The following is a 17,907-nucleotide window of genomic DNA, read 5'->3' on the forward strand; positions in this document are numbered from 1 at the left end:
AATTTATCCTTCTATCAGGAGCCCACAACTGTGATAACTAACCCACTCCCAAAATAATGGCATTACTCCATTCATGAGGGCAGAGGCCTTATGATCTAATCATCTTTTAAAGACTCCACCTTTAAATAGCATTACAATGGCAATTAAATTGAAACATGAGTTTTGGAGGGCAGATTTAAACCATTGCACTACCACAGTACTATGGTTAAATAGCTGGGTGGGCCACAGATCTCTGAGATCTCTTCTGGGTTTTATGTTCCATTGTTATGGAGTGAATAGGGAGGGTATGGAGCCCTGTGGGTGGAGGGCTTATGGGGTGGCACAGAGAATGTATAGCATTTTATGCAATGAGCTGTCACCCTGGGTTGGCAATTGGTCCCCCTGGGACAAGGGCCTAGAACACAGGACTAATATAGTAGGTGATAAGACAGGAAAGAATCTGTTCCAACAAGCCCCATGGTGACTTCAGGAGGGCAGGTCAGGTGCCCCCATCTGGAGAGGCACCAGATGTGTTAGAAAGTGCTTTCTCTGGGATGACCTACACTGTAGGAAGTGAGCTATGTTAGCAATATCTGAGTTAACTCCTAGGTCAGAAATGTCAGGAAGGAGGCTCTGAGAACAGAATGGAGGGTCAGGGTTGAGGGGTAGAGTTCTGTAGAATGAGAAGCAGATGTGGAGTTAGATGGGGCAGCAAGAGGCAGCAATAAGAAAGGAGGTGGTGTGAGGGGCAGGCTTGCTCTGTTTACCCAGCCCTCAGAGAACGGTGCAAACAGGTGGATCCCTTTTGGGGAGCTCAATGTCCTAATCTCCTGGCTTACAAAACAGGTATGTAAAGGACTGATCTAGAACCAGGATATTACATGCCTCATATTCCACTTGAAAAATCAATTTTTTGGGAGGTCTGTAATTCCTAAGGCCCATTTAGTTCTAGCAAATGAAAACCCTCCTGTTCCTGGCTAGCTGATGGGCATCAGAAGGATCCCTGATCAGAGAAGATGAGAAGATGCACGTGTACAGGCGACAGATCTCTAACTGCATGCCATTTAGAAGAAGCTTCTTAGATAACCCCAAGAACAAAGTTATTTACAAGAGCAAAATCACATTTTGTATTTAGTAATCAAAACAAACAAACACAAACAAATTCTTGCAGTGCTTCTGTAGCTAAGGAAAGCTTGACAACACCTGGACTTCAGAGATGATTGCTACAACCTCTCAGAATGCAACTTCTTGGATGCCCATCGGTTATCATACATAACAATATTTAAATTTTGTCTGGTTCAGGAAGTAATGTCTAAGTGGGTCATTAAAGGATAGTGAGGGATTTTCAGTGTAATGAGGGACCATGCTGTTTGGGAGACCTTTGGAGAGAGTGAGTCATCTGCTGAAAGGATTAGTCCTTTTAGATGCTGTTACCACTGTAAATGCAGAAGTAGTAACAATAATGACACAGCCATTTCTCTTTGGAATTAGTCCTTTTACGGATAATGATATACTGGCCTTATGTCTCTGGAAGATTCCTTCTACATTCTTGCACATTTGTGAATTTGGTTGCATCATTGGTAACAGAATCTAAAAGGACAGATCATTCTCTCCAAAGGCCTCCCAAACCATGTGGTCCCTTATTACACTGAAAATCCTCACTGTCCTTTAGTGCCGCATTCAGATGTTGCTCCCCCAACCAGACCTGTCCTCTGCTCTCCTCATTCCTTCCTTTCTGCATCGCAGCCAGAATAAATCATACTTCACTCTGTACTCCTTCTGCCTCTCCCCCATGTTGCCCTTTGTGAGTGAAAATTGCTCCCCGGGTGTCCTGGTGTCCTCTCTCCTGAGGTCAGAAGTGCCTTGAGGTCCAAGACTGTGTCATGTCAATGTCCAGCCCCCTCCTGCCATGAAGCGAGCCTTGAACACATTGAATGCTCAGTATCTATTTATTAAATGAATGCACAGTTGAAAGAGTGAAGATTAAATGTCTAGATATTTGTTCCTCTAACCCGCAAACTCACATGCAGCAGAGCACACGAGTGTGTGTGTGCCAAGGCCCCAGGCTGGATGCCCGCATACGTGCAGGTGCATGCGCCCTAGGGAGGCCCTCTTCGTTAACATCCATTTAAAATCTCTGTCTTCTTCTTGATAGAGAAACAGCATGATTTACTAGACTGATTGAAGAATGAAGGTGAGAGTACGAACAGTGGGAGAGACATTTCCTCAGCTGTCAGAACAGGAATGACCTGGGTTATGGAAGCCCAGAAACGGAGGAGGACTTCTTTTGGTCCCAGTGAAAGATGCTTCCAGAATCTGTAGCTTTACTTGTTTGCTTGGAACTCACTGGAATAACTTGGTGGTGAGGTCGCTGGTTCTGGGATGACCACTGGGTTTGCTGCATAGACGTTTGGATACATGACACTCACCTGGAAAACACAGGCACACGGGGGCATGCTAAGAAGGATGGGCATGTGCCAAAGGCCTCGGGCACCGAGGAACTACTCCTGCTCCTGAGCAGGCAGTGGAAAGCACAAAGCGCTCCCTTGTCTCCACCTTTTTGGGGGCATCGTTCCACCCACTGAGGAGCCCTGGGACTCACATTGCTTGATTGACAGCAGACCAACTGGCAGCCAAAGTGGGAAGATGTGCATGCAATGCCAAACTCCAGGAGGCAGAAGACCAGCAGCACACCAGAAATCGCCAATCCAGGGTTCTGGAGGCAGAGCAGATGGGGAGGACAGGAGCACTGGACTGGGAGTCCGAACTGACCTCTCACTGGGGCCCTGCCATGGACTCTCTATGGCTTTGTGGAAGTCCCCTATCCTCTCTCAGCCTGGGGGGAAATTTCCCACCGGGTTTTTGTAAGGATCAAGTGTGGGAGTAAAAGAATTGTTATTGCAACATTTACTTGGTAGTATTCCTCTGAGAAAAGGGATGACCATGTTTAGGGAAGCCCCTTGAGAGGTTGCTTCGGGTGTGGAGACCTGAGGGCATGCTCTGGAGTCAGACAGGGGAGCAGTGATACTGCTCTGGGGAGGCCGTGGATAGGAATTGGAGGGTATGGACAAGCCACAGAGAGAACAGGGAGATGGTTAGAGGAAAAAGGAGCTGAACACCATAGTGGGAAGGGGGAAGCCACAGGAAAATGAATTTTTCCTGTGAAAAATGAAGACTTCTCAAAGCAAGGATGTCTAATTTTCAGTAATCGGTGGTTTGCTGGGCTCTGATGTAAACCTCCACCATCCCTCAGAACCTTTGGGAAAAAGTCAGCATCTGAAAAGACTTTCTTGACTGTGACAGTGGTGTTTTGTGGAGGGGAGGAATTGGGGCTGTTTCTCTGGCTTGGGAAGAAGAGTCAGTGAAAGGATCCCCAAACTGAAGTAATTTAACCATAGCAGGAGGTAACCAGGAGAAAAAAAACCTCACTTGCTGTTACCCAAGAATACCCAGGAGAATGGGGCCTTCCAGAGTGTCTAGGAAGAGAATTTCAATCTAAAAGGTCCAGGAATGACTCCCATTGCCATTTGGGTTTCAATTATGTGTTATGAGAACATTTCATAGTGAAGGTGGATGGCATGCAGTAGGTACCAAAGAAATGCCTCTCAATTATGATTTTTAAATTTTTTTTGAGACAGAGTGTCACTCTACCACTCAGGTTGGAGAGCAGTGGCATGAGCTCAGCATTGTGAGCTCTGCCTCCTGGGTTCAAGTGATTCTCGTGCCTCAGCCTCCCGAGTAGCTGGGATTACAGGCAGACGCTACCATGCCTGGCTAATTTTTGTATATTTTGTATAGATGGGGTTTCGCCATGTTGCCCAGGCTGGTCTTGAACTCCTGAGCTCAAGTGATCCACTTGCCTCGGTCTCCCAAAGTGCTGGGATTACAGGTGTGAGCCACCACGCCCAGCCTCAATTATCTCAATTATGATTTTTAAAAACAGTATTGGTGACAGCCAGATGCTTGGAGAATTCTCTCTTTTGGAGAGGCCTCTCCTTAGCCCCTTTTCTTCTCCTTCCTCTCCATTTAGCAAGTGGTTTGGTAGAAGCTGCTAAGAAATGCATCCTGGGAGGCACAAGCTAGTAGGAAAACAGATGCAGATGATAATTATAATTCACATCAGATGGGGTAAGAGCTACAGACCAGCAAAAAGATATCTCAGGGCACTGAGGAGTGAGAGGTTCATTCTCAAGAAGGGATTTAGAGAGGGTAAGGGTAGAGGCATTTGTCCCAAGAAAAGGGGAGGGCAGGATAATGATGTCCAAGTCAACGGATCACAGAGACTTAGAGTAGAATGGCCCAGGCAAAATATGCTGGCCCTCTTCAATTTTTTTTAAATAAAATTTTTTACACATAAAATCTTTCATGGAAAAGGGGTCCCTCAAGCAGCTGAGATATTTGTTATTTGATGAAAAATAATTCCTTCTGTTGAAACCCTGGAGCCTCTCCATTCCTTGGGTCATTATTTGTAAAGCTCGGATGCAGCCCGCCCCTCCACATTCAGATGGGAAGACTGAGGCTTGAAGTTGGAATGGGTGGTGGGCATGGGGCGAGTTCTCATTCCAAGATCAATCATTGGCAGAACAAAGATTAAAAGCCAAGTTTTCTGAATCAAAAATTGCTGCTCCCTCTAATCCAGAGCAAATAGCTATGCTGCTTGGGGTTAGTCTTTCCTAAACTCTTCTCCCATCTTCCTTTCCCTTAGTTCCTCCACCAGCATTTGCTTCTTAATTTCTTGTATTGGGCAGTCCGTGCCTCCCTGATTGGTTCTTTCCCAGCAGGAAAATTCCCACATACTTGGTGTGGCTGCCTCTCCCAGTGGACGGGAGTAGCTGGGGTTCAGGGTGAGTGAGAGAGTCGAAGGGAGGTGAACTGTAGGGCACAGTGAGATAGAGCCAGACCCCCCAGAGAGGTCAAATACCTGGCTGAGGAATTTGGACTTTAATCCTACAGTATCTGGGAGTCATAAAATGTTTCTGGGAGGGGAGAAACTCAAGGTACTTTTGATAAATGACATGGACTTGGTCCATAGGGTCTCTAGGGAGGGGCTTTGCCTAAGAATCTTGGAAAGATAAGTCTTTACCTCTCCTGCAGATAAAAAGATCCGATCGAATATAAACAACAGTTAATGGCTGTTGATGTTTACTGAGTACGCATCACAGCTGGCACATTCATTTATTCCTTGACAAATGCTTATGGAGTGTCAACCGTGTGCCAGGCACAGTTCTAGGTATTTGAGGTATGACAGTGAGTGAAACAGAAAACATCCCTGTCCTTAAGAAGCTCATTCTAGGAACAGGCAGTAAGCATGAAATGTAGTAAATAAGTCAGTTGCAGAGGGTGTTAGATGTATAGACTACAGGAAAGATAGATGAGGGGAAGGGAAGCGGGTTACTGGGAGAGTGTGGGTGTTGGGTTCTTCAGGTGGGCCTCATTGGGAAGGTGGTTGCAGAGTAGTGATCTGAAGGAGGTGAGGAAGAGATGGAGGAAGCTGTGGGAACATCTGAGGGAAGAGTGCCCCAGTCAAAGGGAACATTCCAGGCCTGAAGGTGGAAACATGCCTGGAGTGTTGGAGAAAACATCAAGGAGGTTCCCATGGTTCAGCAGCAGAGCCAGAGGATGGCAGCAGAGCCTGGGTCTGGGGGCACCAGAGGGCCAGCATCTTAGGCTGCTGGAAGGACGTTGACTTTTTTTCTGAGTAAGATGCCAGCAGAGAAGTGATGTGATCTTATGTCTCCAAAGGATCCCTCTGGTGACCATGCTATCAACAGCGGCAGTGAGGCCAGAGTGGGAGAAGGGGAGCAGTCAGGAGGCTGTTTCCATGACTAGATGAGAGATGCGGTGGCTTGGGCCAGTGTGGGAGTAGAGGGGCTGGGGGAAAATGGCGGGATTCTGAATGCATTTTGAAAGTAGAACCAACAGGATTGCCTGAGGGATTGGCTGTGAGGTGTAAGAGAAAGAGAAGGTCAATGATGACTCCAAGGTTTTGTCCCAAGCAACTGGAAGGATGGAGTTACCATCAACTGGAATCAGGAAAACTGCGTAGAGAAGGTTTGGGAAGTGAAATCTGGAGATCAGACTTGGACGTATGAACTTTGAGCTGTTGAGTTGACTATTGGACATGCTACAGTGCTGTGTAGGGGAGAAGATTTGGCTGGAGCTATGTATTCTGGAACAATTATCACAGACAAGGTGTTTCAAGTTGCCAGACTAAATGAGATAGACAAATGAATAGAGAGAGAAAACCAGAGAACCAATTATTGAGCCTAAGAGATTGGGAAAAAGAGAACTAGCAGAGGAGACAGAGAAGAGGGCAACCAGTGAGGGTGGAAGCTGGAAGTCAAGCAAAGTCCCTTGGAGGAGAAGGATCAATCATCCCAGTGGGGATTTGGAGAAGAGCAGGTGTTTGGGGGAAGCAAGGCTGACAGTCTAATTGGAGCAGGTTCAGAGAGAATATGAGAGAAGAGGATTGGAGTCACTAAGTGTAGACAATTCTTTTAAGAATTTGTCTGCCAAGAGAGTCAGAGAGATATGGTGGTAGCGGGTAAAGGAAGTAAAACGGAGAGGAGGTTGGTTGGTTTGTTTTTTAAGAAACAAAAGCATGCTTAATGCTGATGCAAAAGCCCCAGTAAAGGGGGAAAGACTGATGATGTAGAGGAGAGACGGGATGAGGGAGAGGGGAGGAGAACTTCAGCAGGTAGGAGATGATGGACTCAGTTGTGCAGATGGAGGATTGAATTTACATGGGACACAGGTAGCTCATCTGTAGCTGCCCTGTTCAATTCAGCAGCCACAATTCCCATCTGGCTTTTAAACACTTGAGATGCAGCTGGTCCCAAATTGAGATGTGCCATAAGTGCAAAATATACACTGGATTTCAAAGATTTAGTTCCCCAAATGCAAAATAGCGAACCAAGTTTTTATACTGATTACATGTTGAAATGACAATATTTTGGATATACGGGGTTAAATAAAACAGATTATTAAAATCAGTTTCACCTATTGCTTTCACTCTCTCTCTCTTTTAAATGTGGCAACTAGAAAATTAAAATAACATATGTGGCTTGCATATTTCTATTGGACAGTGTTAGTGTGTAGTAGAGGTTGGTGAATTACGATCCATGGGTCAAATCCTGCCTGCTGCCTGTTTTGTAAATAAAGTTTTCTCAGAACATAGACATGTTCATTTGTTTAGTGTTTTCTGTGGCTGCTATTAGGCAGCTATAGCTGCATGACAGAGACTGTAGGCCTGCAGAACCTTAAATGCTTACTATTGGCCCTTTAGAGAATAAGTTTGCTAACCTCTTGCTTATAGTAATGGGCAAGAAGGCAGAGAATGTGAGGAGAGGTGCTGGTTGGTGGGTACATATGCATTCTTTGTAAAATTGCATTTCATTCTCTCAACACTGCCACAAGGTAGGTATTGTTTTACAAAGGCAGAAACCCAAACTGAGAAAGGTCATGTGCTTAAAGCTAGGGATCAAGGACTTTAAACTTTGTTCCTATTCTGAAAGCACCTCATTTTCCTACCATGTTCAATGAGGAAGCTTGGTTGTCAGGCCCTTTCTGGGAGTTTTCTCAATGGAGCTAATTCAGAACTTAGAGGGTCTTTGGTTGAGAGGGATACTCACCACACCCCAGGCGTAAGAATAATAGTTGGGGTAGGCATATGGGTGAGGAATACTTAGATCTGTGATGAAGAGTATGACACCAACCGCGGAGCAGATTGCACTGACGATGTTCAAGCCCAAACTGCCAGACAACTGAAGAAGACACAGAGGGTCAGGGTGGGAGAGAAAAACCGTTATAGCTGAGATGAACCGAGACCCAACAAGTGTTTCTCTTTCCCCCCAATTTCTAAAATTGTGTTAAAATATATGCAATGTAAAATTTAACATCCTAATCATTTTCAAGTGTTACAGTTCAGTAGCATTAAATACCTCGGCACTGCTCTGAAACCATTGCCACCATCCATCTCTATAACTCTTTTCATCAAAAAGTGTTTCTTAATGCAAATCCCAGGTACCCTATTTCCACTGCAAGTAAAGAGGTGTTCTGTGCAAGAAAGGTTTTGGGGGTAAGTTAGCTTTGAAAATAGTTGGGTTGAGCAAAGGTAAACAGATCATCATGGCAGGGCCTTTAATGAGGATTTTAGATCTCAGAGCCTTTAATGAGGATTTTAGATCTTTTAGATCTTTCAGAGAGGGGACAATACATGGAGATTTTCCCAAGTTCATCTAACTATCTTCATTGAGCCTAGCACGGGAGAAATGTTCTCAAGAATAATCTTTGGGGCTGGACGTGGTGGCTCACACCTGTAATCCCAGCACTTTGGGAGGCGGAGGCAGGCGGATCACCTGAGGTCAGGAGTTTAAGACCAGCCTGGCCAAAATGGCGAAACTACATCTCTACCAAAATACCAAAAAATACAATAATTAGCTGGGCATGGTGGTGTGCACCTGTAGTCCCAGATACTCAGGAGGCTGAGGCAGGAGAATAGCTTGAACCCAGGAGGTGACGTCTGCAGTGAGTAGAGATTAAACCACTGCACTCCAGCCTGGGGGACAGAGCAAGACTCCGTCTCACAAAAAAAAAAAAAAAAAGAAAAGGAAAGAAAAGAAAAGAAAAAAGAATAGTTTCTGGGAAACACTTGACCTATTTGTCCCATAGGATAAATAGAGTCTCAGCTCAAGTGTCTCAGGATGTGATAGGCTCAGATGTTCCATGATTCTGGGTCATGTGCAGAAAGATATGCTTCGATATTTTGAGCTTTCTTTTGAAGACTTTGAAATAGATCTCATCTGGTTGTAGGGACCTGGTCACCTTGAGTCCCTTTACCCTTCATAAAGGGTACCCTCACCCTGCTTGTGAGACAAATGAAGGTACTTTCTTGGTCTGTTGCTAGGGGAGCACAAAGCTCTGTCTGTGTTGATTATCAGAGCTCTGTCGGCCGGATTCCTTAGGGAAGCAAGTGACTGAGCCTCCTTCGGATCCCCGGAGCCCTGCTCTGTGTATTGGAGGTACTCTTGGCTCCTTGCTCTGCTAGAGGGCAGCCCCGGGACCCTGGGAGCTCTGTGCCTCTCCATGGCAGGGTTTCTTAGGAAAGCTGTTATCTCTCTCTTTCTCCCGCTCTCCATAACTCTGATGCCTTAGCTAAGGTGACTGTGTTGCCCCTTTTCACTTCTGCATCCTCTTGGGACTTTTCTACATGTGACTCCAGGGCCAGGCTCCTGTGGCCAGTCTGCATGAGCAGGAATGTATGCGAGCACCTTGTGTCTGGTTATAGTAGGTGCAAGGCTGCGGGAGGAATCGTATGTGACCTTATTTTCCCCCTTGTGACACCATTCTGTAAGTCTCCAGTTGGAAGAGCTGGTCTCAGAGTGTAACTTACCAGGCAGTAAGAATATGGCTGATTTTCTGCTGCCACAGAGAGGGATCCTGAAATGATAAACTGGTGCAGAACAGAGTGGGTTTAGAAAGAGGTCAGGGGCTAGGGTGCCCTTCCCCAGGCTTCTGTGATTCTGGTCACACACAGTGGGTACCTTTGCTGAAACCATCAGCTCAACATGGGGAACAGAAAAAATGAGCTGTTCTGTACTGCGTGAAAGGGCCCTGGGGTGGGGTAAATATATATTCTAGGACCCAGCAAACCTGGTTTTAAATTCTAGCTAGAAACTCTTGACCTTAGGTAAGTTATTAAGTTCTCTAAATCTTTATTTCCTCATCTGCAAAATAGAAAAATTTCTAGCTCTTCCCAAGAGTCATTGTCATGAGATAACTTATGCCCTATATCTGGCATTTAGCATATCTTTGCATATAGTAGATGCTCAATAAATGTTGGATTATTTCCCTGTATTTTATTTTCCCACATGTACACCCTATTATTTTATATCAAGATTCATATCTTTATATCAAGATTTATATCAAGATTCAGTTAGGTTTGGTGTCTCTGGAAGGAAGAAGGAACGGGTTACCAGCGTCTTCTCTGATGCTTTTAGAGAGAAGCCTGAAATCAATCCTTGCCTGTCTGCATATCTGGACAAATAACTTTTAGTTACTCAGATAAACGTTGTGTTCCTACGATGCTGAACATCAAATACAGGATGATGATGTCGACTGTGTGCATTTCATCCAACACTGGTATTCTGCACTGTGGCTGATGAGATTGCCTGTCATCATTGGCCCAATGGGTTAGCAACAGTGGTATGAGAGGGCGTGAGCTATGATTTAATAGGAGCTAGCATTTGTGAGGCACTATAGAAAATGTTTTTTTACAAAAAGGCTTCATTGACATACAATTCATATATCATATAATTCGCCCATTTAAAGTATATGATGCAATTATTTTTAGTATATTTACAGAGTTTTGCAATCATCACTACAATCTAAGTTAGAACATTTGCATCACTCCCAAAAGAAGCCGCGTACTGACTAGCAACCCATCACCGCCCTCCTCCCAACACACGAAGTGCTTATTTAACCTCGCCTCATTTAACCACATGGTGGCCCATCAAGCACTATTACTCTTGCCATTTTATCAACGAGGAGACTAAGGCTTGGAGATTGTAAGCAACTCACACAACATCATCCGGCAGAGTTTTCATTGTAAATAACTGTTTCCACTCTATGGCACATGCATTTGAGAATCAAATCCAGGCAGCTTGATTTCAGACTCCATGTTCCTAACCCTCAACCCATATTCCCTCCCACCCAGGGCAGATGCATGTGCCACAGAGTGGAAATAGTTATTTACAATGAAAACTTATTCCAGCAGCTTCTGCCTTCCAAGGCCAAGGCCATATTCTCCCATGAGTGGAAAAACAAATCTCAGGTTCACACCCTTCTGTTTGTAGAGATTTGATGGGGAGGAAGGGCTGGACTTTCGATGTCCCTCTCAGTCCTTCTGAGGTGCCAGAGGAGATGGGCCTTTGTTTCAGAAGAGGATATTGGTCTTTGGGAAATAGAAAGACAGTCCTGGGATCAAGAAAGCAGCAAAGAGCACAACTGCCCTGCAGAAGAGCAAAAGAAGGAAAGTCATGAGGGCTGAAGGGACTCAGCAGCCTGGTGGGAGGGGGCGTGGTCAGTGAGGCATTTGAGATGCCAGGACAACTGCCTGCTGCTCACCGGCACTTGCTGGAATCCAGTGCTCAGTGGTAGGCACTGTGTGCTCAATGGTAGGCCTGGGTGACCGTAATGCTAGCTCTCTCCATAGCCCCGCATTCCACGAAGGTTGGAGATACAGGAACAGGTATCTTGTGAGTGGTTGTGGGAGGGAAAAGGGGCTTGAGTTCTGAGTTTGGGTGTGTGCAGAGCCTCGCTAGAGGAGCCCTGTTCATTTGCAGACCTTGTGTGGCTGTGGGGGATGGTGATAGCTCTAGGCTATTTTATTTAACTCTTATGAGGTAGAGTGACTTGGGCTGGCACCTAGGTTACTCTGGAGTTGTGCCATTTATGAGGAAAGTTGCATTAGTGTCATAGGTAGGTGTGTGAGTCAAGAGAAAGACTGTAACAGAAGGGAGAGAAAGGAGAAAGGAAGGTGGAGAGGGAAGAAGGAGTGTGTGTGTGTGTGTGTGTGTGTGCGTGCAGGGCGACACTGCAAAGGAACCATAAAGGTAATAAACTGACGTGGAAGGACTGTAGTTCTTAACATTTTATGGAGTCACAGATCACTCTGATAATCTGACGAAAGCTATGGACCCTTCCAGAAAAATAATGCACCTTTAACATATTAGGTATTTTGCCCAAATGGAGCACCCAAAGCCCATCTGCAGATCTAGATTGAGATGCTGCTGCTGAAACACTCACACCCTTGCTGTTCTACAGCTGGGAAGCCACTCTTCACTTTCGCTGCGTGTTTTCCTCCTGGAGCTCAGGCTTGTGAGCCTATGTTCAACAACGCCAGGGGCTATTCCTAGTGTATTCTTTACATGTGGATGTTTTCTTTGTGAGTTAAGAAAATACATCCCTTTTGGCCAGGTGCAGTGGCTCACACCTGTAATCCCAGCACTTTGGGAGGCTGAGGCAGGCAGATAACCTGAGGTCAGGAGTTTGAGACCAGCCTGGCTAATGTGAAATCTTGTCTCTACTAAAAATACAAAAATTAGCCAGGCGTGGCAGTGCACGCCTGTAATCCCAGCTACCAGGGAGGCTGAGGCAGGAGAATTGCTTAACCCGGGAAGGGGAGATTGCGGTGAGCCGAGAATGCACCACTGCACTCCAGCTTGGGCAACAGAATGAGACGCCATCTCAAAAAAAAAAAAAAAAAAGAAAAAAGAAAATACATCCCTTTTGAGGGGAAGTGACCTTACGGGGTTGTAGTTTGATATTATGGGCTGAACTGTGTCCACACCCTCTATCTCCCACCAAATTTCATAAGTTGAAGCCCTAATCTGTAGTGCTTCAGAATGTGACTGTGTTTGGAGATAGGGTTGTTAAAACTGTAATTCAGGTTAAATGAGGTCATAGAGGGGACCCTAATCCAATATGACTGGTGTCCTTGTAGGAAGAGGAGACTAGGACACAGGCATGGAGGGAAGGCCGTGGAAAGGCTCAGGGAGAAGACCATCTGCAAACCAAGGAGAGAGACCTCAGGGGAAACCGCTCTGCTAACATCTCCATCCCAGACTTTCAACTACCAGAACTGTGAGATAACAAATTTCTGTTGTTTAAGCCACCCAACCTGTGGTACTACACTTGGTTGGGGCAGCCCTACCAAACTCATATACTTGTGGAACAAGGCCAGGGCTGGCTGGATTCCTATCCCCCACATTTGGGTGACTGGGAACCTTCTGCAGAGCACAGCTGCACAACTTGGCAAGGTGGCTTTGAGTGCCTTGGCACCTTCTGGGAACTCATCTGCAGGAGGACTTGCGTTACTCACCCACAAGCCTCCCCAGAAGGGAAAGCCTCCGTAGAATGAAATAGACAGGTAGTCCCCCATGAGAACTGTCGCCATGATGGAGCCGAGGCCGATGTGAGCCAGGCCGATGATGATCTGGATGGCCTGTCAGGAGAGCCACAAGCTGAAGTCTTGTTTCTGAGGCTGGGTCCTGCCTCCCCTATGAGCCTACTTTTAATTTTAATATGTGTTTTATTTTCATGGCCTAAAAAGTAATATGGGAAATACAAAAATGAAATAAAAACTACGTATAATCTCCCCGCCGCCTGGAGAAAACAACTGTTTACATTTTGGTGTATTCTCCCATTATTCTTTTCAAATATATACCTTGATAGCACAACATGGCCCTGAATTTTATTAACTTAATATTTCATCATGAATGTGTCCTCATGGTATTCTTGGAACATATGCTTTTTTGGGGCTGCTCAGATCCCATTATGGATGGTCTGTGGAGTAGTTGAGACAGAGTTATTGGACAGGTAAGATTATTTTTACTTTTTTCTATTATATGTAACATTGCGATAAACATTCTTGTATGTAAAAATTTGCCTTCATCTCTTATTTCTTTAGGATATTGTTATGTGTTGAATTATGCTCCCCTCTCCCAACCCTCTTCCAAATCCATATGTTGAAATTCTAACGCTCAGTGCCTCAGAATGTGACTCTATTTGAAATACGGTTGTTGCAGATGTAATTAGCCAGGATGAGGTCACACTGGAGTAGAATGTGTCTCTAATCCAATATGACTGGTATCCTTATAAAAAGTGCCATGTGGGCCAGGTGCAGTGGCTCACACCTGTAATCTCAGCACTTTGGGAAGCTGAGATGGGCAGATCACCTGAGGTCAGGAGTTCAAGACCAGCCTGGCCAACATGTGAAACCCTGTCTCTATAAAAATACAAAAATTAGCTAGGCATGATGGCAGGTGCCTGTAATTCCAGCTACTTGGGAGGCTGAGGCAGGAGAATCACTTAAACCCAGGAGGCAGAGGTTGCACTGAGCCAAGATCGTGCCATTGCACTCCAGCCTGGGTGACAGAGTGAGACTCTGTCTCAAAAAAAGAAAGAGTTTTCAACTTTATTCTGGTGTGAAAGTGACATGTATTCAGTAGAAACCGTATTTGGAGTACCCATACAACCATTCTGCTTTTCACTTTCAGTCCAGTATTCAATAAATTACATTAGATATTCAATAACTTATTATTAAATAGGCTTTGTGTTAGATGATTTTTGCCCAACTGTAGGCTAGCCTAAGTGTTCTGAACATGTTTCAGGTAGGTGAGGCTAAGCTATGATGATTGGTAGGTTACATGTATTAAATGTATTTTTGACTTATGATATTTTAAATTTATGATGGGTACATTGGGACATAATCCCATTGTAAATGAAAGAACATCTGTGTATGTTTGTATATTACACACGTGGTAGCAAATACAAATGTATTATTTCCATAAGTTCACATAAATGTCAGCAAATAATACACAGTGTCTGCCCCTTACTTTCTTCCATTAACTCCATATCTCGGGGTGTGTCCCTATCATTACATAAAGAGCTTTCTTGTTCTTTTTACAGCTCCACTACATTTTATTCTTTGGATGCACAATATACTGACTTAACCAGTATTATATTGATGGATATTACAATTTTTTTTGTTATCACAAACCATGCTGCAATGAATAAGCTCATAACATATCACAGTTTTTGTGGATACAGGCATATCTGGAGGATGAAGTTCCAGCAATGGAATTATTGGATATTTTGCAAATTTGACAGTTACAAATTTCCCTCCCTAAGGGTTGTATCAATGTATGTTCCCGTAGTGCTAGGGTCGGAGCTCAGGCAGTCTGCATCCGAATTCATGCTCATCATCATTTGGCTACACAGTGAAATGGGCCTTTCCTTGTCCTGCGCGGGACAGCCTTTCAGGGATTGCTGTGAGCATTTATGTTGTTGATTGCCTAACCTGCTTTGTTTCCTGTTGGGCAACTATTTGATTCCATCTTACTGGATTCTGACTCCACCTTGTGGTCTGCTTTGGTCTTGCTGGGACCCCTTTCCCTTTCTTCTGAGGCCACTGGGCTGGGCATGGAGCCTGGCAACAGGATCAACATTCAAGCGCACTGCATTTTTGTTGCTTTTCTTTCTCTTTCCTAAATGCCTAAATCAGAAAATACAAGGCCCGTACAGAGGCCTCCCCCATGATGTTGTGCAGCTGAGCTTTCTTTCTAAGAGACCTGTGTTTGGCAAGGCGCGATCAGCTCAGCCTCACTTGCGAGACGTAGTGTTTGTGTATTTCCCAGGCCTTCCCTTCCTCTCTGCCGTCAGTCCAGCTGTGTAGTCCGTGGCCTGCAAAGGGAAATCCCACTTACCCCCAAGGTTTTGCCTTCTTTCAAAGTTTTCTGCACAGGCTGCCTATTCACATTCGACACCAAACCAGGTGGGTTCCCAGGAACTAGATGGACTTGTGGCTGGTTGTTTGGATACAGGGGCACCTGAGACATGATTCCTGGGGTCGCAGGATAACCATTGTGGGGTGCCACCACCAACACAGAATTGGCCACTGGAACTGCTGAAGTCATCGAATTCATGCTGCCAAAAAATAAATGTGACAGAATTGTCCCTCACGTATGGACTTGTATTTACATTTACAGAGGACTTTTACTTCTTCTAGCTCATTGGAGCATCTTAACCCTCTACAAGTTTATGAATCCCACGTTACAAATAATAGACATCAGTTATAGGGCACTTAAAAGGTGCTTTACAAATACATATCCTTTCATCCTCTTACCCACCCGGTTTTACAGATGAGAGAACTAAGACTCAAAGAGGGTAAAGGCTACCGGAGGGCAAGGGGTCCGTCTTTCCATCTTTTTGTCTCTCGCAGTGTTTATTTTATTTTTTATTTTTTATTGTTTTTGAGACAGAGTCTCGCTCTGTCACCCAGGCTGGAGTGCAGTGGCACGATCCTGGCTCATTGCAACCTCCGCCTCCCAGGTTCAAGCAATTCTCCTGCCTCAGCCTCCTGAGTAGCTGGGATTACAGGCGCCCGCCACCACACCCGGCTAATTTTTATATTTTTAGTACAGATGGGGTTTCACCCTGTTGGCTAAGCTGGTCTTGAACTCCTGACCTCAGGTGATCCGCTCACCTTGGCCTCCCAAAGTGCTGGGATTACAGACGTGAACTACTGTGCCTGGTCTCTCATAGTGTTTAGAATGCCGCTTTGCATATGTTAGTACTGGCTGAAAGCAAAATTTCAGAACTAGAAAATCTCTTGGACAACATTGAGTTCAATTCTCTTATTTTCTGGAAGAGGAAACGGGGTGAGAGAGTGGACAAGAATCCTCCAAGGTCCCAGTTATGTCAATATTAGTTAAATGGAGATTATCCTCCTCAAGGGAAGCCCCATTGCCAAGGCAGTGTATGTTCATTGGGTGGCTTCTACTGCTCAATTTTCTAGGCTACTTAGAAATTCTGATGTGGTTTAAAAAATTCTTTTTCTTTTTGTTTCTCCCGTCCCCCTCCATTTCCCGTCTTCGTCTTTCTTTCTCTTGGAGCAGACCCAATAAAGCTAGTACAATACACTCTGCCTATCCTTCACCCACACTGGTTTGCCGTAAGTCTCATTTGGTAGAAAAACCTTATCACTAATTCCCAGTTACCAACCACTAGATTAAGCAGACTCACCTTGCTCTGCCAGCAGCCACGTATCTCTTGATCCTATTCCCTTTTCTTTGCTGTTGGGACCTTGCTTTTTTCCTGAGAGAACGAATGTACTGGGACCAGTTGGGTGGTAGGGTTAGAAGGATCCAAAGTCCTCTATTTCCTGGATGCAGGCCAGGTTACGTGCTGCTTAGAGCTCAGTTTCCTTCATATTTATTTCCTGTTTTGGTTAATGAGACAGTGAAATATGGTTGGCTGGTTGCTCTGGGAGACACAGAATGAACTGGGCACCCAGGATGCGCTGTATTTAGCTGTAACATGAGACAGGATGACATAACAATTCTCGCCCAGTAATGAGGCCCTCAACCTTATCCCTCCACAGCCTAGTTTTCTCATTCCTGGTTCCTTTTGGCTAATCGGACTCCCTTGGAGTCACAGGCTCCCTTGAAGCCTGGTCTGCAGTTGCCATGGTAGCCTGGATTTCAGGCCCATGAAAGACCTGCTCAGCAGGTAATCTGGTCTCATCCTGGCCTTCAGGTTCTCAACTCTTCCTCCATTCAAAATTCCAACCTTTTTTCTGCTCCTGGTCCGGCTGCTACTGCTGTTGCCAACACTAACATTGCCGCTCATAAGCAACAAGTTACATACATTCCTGAAAATGACACTCCGCTTATGAGGGCTATAGCTCAGGCAAGGGAATATGGTGATCCTGAAGCCTGGCAATTTCCTGTAATTTTACAACCTCCAGTACCCACCACCCCAGTGGCACAAAATCACCCACAGCCCATTGATCCTGCTCAGCAAGCGGCTGACCCTGCAGCTCATCAAGATCAACAGGTTAATAACCAAGCCCCTCAGCCCGACAATCAGGCTGCTCAGGGAAATAATCAGGCTCCACTACTGCCTGCCGCTGGGGCACAGCCAGTACCTGGTATTCCAGCCATTCAGGCAGTAGTTCAACCTGACCTCATACATCCAGGTCAGGTTCAGCTACTTCCTGCTACTTGGGCAAGTTTTTCGTTTAAATTCCTCAAAGATTTCAAGGAGTCAGTAAAACAATATGGCACCAACTCTCCTTTTGTCCATTCCACATTAAAAGCCCTGCCAGAAGATAAACATTTGGTGCCCTATGACTGGGAAATTTTAGCAAAGTCAGACTTATCTAAATCCCAGTATTTACAACTCAGGACTTGGTGGGTTGATGCTGTCCAGGAATGTATTTGTCTTAATCAGGGCTCCAATCCTCTTGTTAACGTTACAGCTGGGACTGGGTCAGTGGGCTGCAATTCGAAACCAAACTATACCTAAATGATGAGGTTATTGAACAACCGCGAACATGTTGCTTAAATGCTTGGGATAAGATTCAAG

At 45.2% G+C, this 17,907-nt stretch overlaps 1 protein-coding gene across 1 annotated transcript; it reads right to left on the reverse strand.

Moving 5' to 3' along the window:
• Positions 1–1,909: 1,909 nt before the first annotated feature.
• MS4A8 (membrane spanning 4-domains A8) lies at positions 1,910–16,766 on the reverse strand. Its single transcript, XM_025357052.1, has 7 exons — positions 16,564–16,766; positions 15,246–15,465; positions 12,860–12,982; positions 9,371–9,430; positions 7,611–7,742; positions 2,582–2,695; positions 1,910–2,408 (listed from the first exon to the last, which is right to left on the reverse strand). The coding sequence occupies exons 2-7, from the start codon at positions 15,462–15,464 to the stop codon at positions 2,304–2,306; spliced, it is 753 nt and encodes a 250-aa protein (XP_025212837.1). The 5' UTR covers position 15,465; positions 16,564–16,766; the 3' UTR covers positions 1,910–2,303.
• Between the last annotated feature and the right edge of the window lie 1,141 nt (positions 16,767–17,907).

Source organism: Theropithecus gelada, chromosome 14 (genome assembly GCF_003255815.1).
Source record: "Theropithecus gelada isolate Dixy chromosome 14, Tgel_1.0, whole genome shotgun sequence".
In the NCBI taxonomy this organism is placed as follows: Eukaryota; Metazoa; Chordata; class Mammalia; order Primates; family Cercopithecidae; genus Theropithecus; species Theropithecus gelada.

Coding starts and splice junctions, on each gene's coding strand:
- MS4A8 (XM_025357052.1), bottom strand. CDS start 15,464: ATGAATTCGATGACTTCAGCAGTTCCAGTGGCCAATTCTGTGTTGGTG. Junction 2,696..7,610: donor ATTCTTACGCCTGGGGTGTG/GTGAGTATCCCT, acceptor CTCTGCCTCCAG/AACCCTGGATTGGCGATTTC. Junction 2,409..2,581: donor TCTGCTGTCAATCAAGCAAT/GTGAGTCCCAGG, acceptor TGTGTTTTCCAG/GTGAGTGTCATGTATCCAAA.